Genomic DNA, 4,402 nt, shown 5'->3' on the forward strand with positions numbered 1-4,402 from the left:
GCCCCACCTCCAGGATAATGCAGATGGTATGGGGCAGCGGGCAGGCGGGGGGGGGGTACATCCTCTTCAGCAGACCTCTCCCTCCCCCTAGTAAATTTGGTCGCAGATATTTCCATGCCCTCCCTACCCCCAGTGACCGGCAGGGGAAAAGGGTATCCAAGCGGTTCTGCTTCCAGTCTGGGGGTGGGGGACGACGTTTTTTTGGGGGGGGAGTCACGCTTGCAGAATGGACCCCCAGCCCCAGAGTTCCCCTCTAAGCTGCGGAGTCTTGTGAGCAAAAATTCTGCTTTGTGAGCCGCTGGCATTCGAGAGGTGAGCCAGCCATTTGGCCGCTGCTTCAGTCCATTTGCTCTGGAGTCCGTCCTTCCTGAGCGAAGGCAAAAACGTGTGAGCCGGAGGCTAAAAAAACTGAACCGGCCCACACTGACTCAGCTTAGAGGGAACACTGGCCGGCCCTAAGAGAGAATGCGGTTGGCGCCTTGCATATTTCAAAGTTGCTTTTTTAAACAAATAAACTTTAATTAGAAAAACAACAACAAACCTCTGCTTTCTCTCCCTCCCCCCTCCCCTTCCCGTTTTTCTTCCGTTTAGATCAGAGCAGAGAAACCCTTATTTTCTTCGAATCCCGAACTGGATAACTTGGTAAGCGTTTCCCTCTTTGACGTGATAGTTAGTTCGGTTGTTTTGCGGATAGGCCGTCCCTTCTCTCTCTCGCTCTCTCCTAACCAAACTTTCCAGAGAGGGAAAATGGGAGCTTTGTCTTTATTTATGTTTCAAACCGGAGTTCTGTGTAAACGGACAGGCAGAGATCCCAAGGAGATCTGGGACTCGCCTGGCTTCTCTCCGATGGCCCCCATTCGATCCGGAAGCGGCAGCTGGTATCCGGACACTTTTTGTGGCTTAGCGGGACAGGGAGGTGGTTTTTTTTTGGGGGGGGGGGGAGATTGAAATAAATGGACTTCTTTTTTTAAAGTTGTTATAATTTTTGTTTCGCTTAAAAAAAAAAGAGTTAAAGATCAGCCTGGCAAGTTTTTGAACTCCAGAGAGCCTACCCAATAAATCGCACTCTTTAAGAGCGGTGAAATTTGGGCCTCTTCCTTGGAACAGTGATCAGATATTTTTTTTTTTAAGGAAACAGAACACAGTTGGGAGAGCTCTTCTAGTTAAACAGCTTGCAGGGCTGTCTCTATAAGGTTTTGATATTGTTGCCATAAATAAAAAACTTTTTTTTTTTTTAAAAAAAGAAAGTATTATGGGGGGGGAGCGAAGGGACAGTCCTGCTAAGATACCCCCCCCCTTTAAGTGTGTTTGTGTGTGTGAGAGAGAGAGAGAGAGAGATGCTCATGTTGGTTGTTTTTTTTTTTTAATATCTTTTGCAGATGATTCAAGCCATACAAGTATTAAGGTTTCATCTGCTGGAATTAGAGAAGGTAATTCCCCCCCCTCCCCACTACTTTCTCTTTACTGCGTCTCCCTAGTTCCCCCCCTCTCCCTGTCCACCACATTTCATAAAGTTGAAGCTTCGGGAGAATTTGCATAAATGTCTTTCTTTCTGGTAATTAGTGTCAAGACCAATCAGGGCGTCCATTTCTCTTCGCAGTTTAATTACAATTTTCAGCCACTAAAAGGGAAAAAGAGAGAGAGAAAAAAATTGGAATCCCAAACGCCTGGCCTTGAATTGCCCCCCCCCCCAATACCTACCTTTATATAAGAAGAGGCCAAACTCTCTCCGCATCCCCCTCCCTGGGCCGCGGACTACTCCGGTTCCCCGGATGGTTATGTGGGTCAAGGTGGTTCCCTGAGTTTGAGTTAGTTTTGGAGGGCGCCCGCCCCTTTAGAGAAATCTATCTGCAGGGTCACCCGCAGGGCACGGACCCTTAGTGCGGTGCAGAAGCCAAGCCGAGTAGCCGCTCTAAAACTGGATACTCTCCCTCCACACACACACACACACACACACAAACCCCTAATCAGGGTTTTATGCCTTCCATGCCCCACCGTTATAATTCGAAGGATAATATTTAACCATGTTTAAGAACGCAGCTATAATTCGAGGAATAATATTGAAGAACGCGAGAATATTCTGAAACCGAGCCAGAAATGGGAAATCTTTCCAAAAAAGAGAAGAAAAGAAAAGGCCTATATGGAATTTTATAGATGTCAATGGCTTATTAGAGAATCGCCACTGGCCTCTTAGAGAATCGCCACTGGCCCCTAGAAAAGAAGCATCTAGGTTTATAAATACATCGGTGGTTGGGGGCGGGGAGAGGGAAACTCCAGGCAGCTTATCTCCGAGGAGCAAGTAGACTGATATTGGTGTCCGGCGGGGGTGGGGGGAGAGTTTAGGCCCATCCATCGCGGGGTACAAGTTTCGTTTCCAGCGCTTGGGAAATGTTCAGGTCAGCGCCGCGTGGGTTGCATTTCCAGCGCCGGCTTCCCCTCAAAGGGGAAATGTCCTTTTGTGTCTTCGGGAAAGAAGAGGATTCCAACCCCCCCCTTCCCGGCGATATAACCGGCGGAGCATTCAATAAGTTTCCCTTAAGTGTCACCCGTGCAAGTCACCCTACGCGCAGCACATTTAACCACGGGCGTTGAATATGTCGTAGGCCCCGGATCATCTTGTCAACGTCAATTTTCTGGGATATCTCTATTTCGTCCGGGTGGGGGGAGAAGAGAAAGTTATTCTTGATTCCGGGTGCGTCTGGAAGGGCATAATTGCCCACTCGTTTCCCCCGATGTAGAACTCCGGTTGTCAGCAGGGGGGGGGGGGGAGAGAAGAGAAGGGAAATTGATTTGTTCTTGTCAATTTCACTCCGCGCCGTCCTTTGATTATATAAACATATATCTATATTTTGGGTTTCTCTTTTGTGTGTCCCTCACTTTACCGTCATAACTGTAGGTACACGAACTATGTGACAATTTCTGCCACCGGTATATTAGCTGTTTGAAAGGGAAAATGCCTATCGATTTGGTGATAGACGACCGGGAAGGCGGATCCAAGTCGGATAGTGAAGATATAACCCGATCGGCCAATCTCACCGACCAGGTATGACGATTCTCCGTTTCTCCTTGTCTCTGACCAAGAGCCGCGTCCAAATCTGTATGCAGGCCGCCTCCGCCGGGGTCGCGTCGCCCCCTTTTTTATTATTTGCATACGATTAAGTCCCTTTTAGATAAATTTCCATCGAAATGAGAATTTTTTTTTCCTTCCCCCCCTTGAATAATGTGGCTATTACGGCTTCATTAAGGGGCCGCCGCTGGGTTCGACCTGGCGAAATGAGCTTGTAAAAAGCGGCGGCGGAGGGCCAACGTTGACCTGTTTCCTTGTCGCTTTTAATCTCTCGTCTTTTATTTTATTTACTCCTCTCTCTTTTTTGTTGTTGTTTTTAAAAAATTGATAATAGAAGCGTTTAGCTGTGAAAGGCAGGACTTCCGGGTGACAGCGAGTTGGGGGGGGGAGATTTGGGGCCGGGAGGGGGGGAAGAAAGAAGAATTAAAAGGGGGGGGAGAGATGAATCCGAGATAGGTGGTCCAGGAAAGGCAGGCAGGCAGGGTTTGAAATCTACCAAATGCGAGGCATTTTCCTCCTCTCTGTACGGTTCATTAGCCTGTCTTGTCAGTTTCCCTTCGCCGAACGCTTTTCTTAGACCAGAGCGCGCGTTGCTTTTTGTACGGAGCCGGCCCGCTGCGCCGGCCGGCGGGTTTTATTTGGCTTATTTTCGGGGGGAGGGGGGGAAGAATAAATAAGGAGGGGAGGGGGAAGAAATCGGCCCTGCATTAAAAAAAACCCCAAATAATATTTCAGTCCTTCCACTGGTGCCTCTCTTCTTGCTTACGGATTAGTGTTCACACGACGGGGTGTGATCTGGGTTTTGCATTCGAAACCCCATTCGGTTGGCGTGCCGGCGCACGCTGGGAGTGTGTGCCGTGTGAGTGTCGAGGGGGAGCGAATTATTGCCTGCCCGATTTACCCCCGGACCGCTGGCTTCCCTGGAATATATATATATTTGGTGTGTTTTAAGACCTTTTTTGGGGGGGAGAGGGGAGGTGTCCGATGTTTCTTCGGCCCCCACAGTTGGGTGTCGTCGTGTGTAAACATTAAACCCCCCCCCCCCAGCCCCCCGGATCGGCGTCGCTGCGAAAGCGGGAACTGGAGCAAACCGGCGGCGCGTTTTGTTCCCCCGAGGTGGCTTTGGCCGGGGAGCGATTCTCTGTTTCAAAGTTGTTTTCTGGCTCTCTCTGATCTGGTGGCGTTGAAGAGGGCTGGAGGGCCGGGGGACTGTTGTTAAGAAGCCAGGCGTAGCCAATTCTGGAGGGGGGGGGGAGAGAGAGAGAGAGAGAGAGAGAGAGAGAGAGAGAGAGAGAGAGAGAGAGAGAGAGATAGAGAGAGCGCGAGCACGGACAT

At 49.6% G+C, this 4,402-nt stretch overlaps 1 protein-coding gene across 2 annotated transcripts in view; it reads left to right on the forward strand.

Annotated features, from left to right (window-relative positions):
* Nucleotides 1-4,402, forward strand: part of MEIS1 (Meis homeobox 1) — a 265,872-nt gene that overhangs the window by 6,258 nt on the left and 255,212 nt on the right. For both annotated transcript variants that reach the window (XM_015418907.1, XM_015418906.1), the window contains exons 4-6: nucleotides 592-642; nucleotides 1,380-1,430; nucleotides 2,897-3,043. In XM_015418907.1, the coding sequence (XP_015274393.1) occupies nucleotides 592-642; nucleotides 1,380-1,430; nucleotides 2,897-3,043 (249 nt within the window). The remainder of the gene's footprint in view (nucleotides 1-591; nucleotides 643-1,379; nucleotides 1,431-2,896; nucleotides 3,044-4,402) is intronic.

This window comes from Gekko japonicus, unplaced genomic scaffold (assembly GCF_001447785.1).
Source record: "Gekko japonicus isolate JY-2015 unplaced genomic scaffold, Gekko_japonicus_V1.1 scaffold2165, whole genome shotgun sequence".
NCBI classification, from domain to species: domain Eukaryota; kingdom Metazoa; phylum Chordata; class Lepidosauria; order Squamata; family Gekkonidae; genus Gekko; species Gekko japonicus.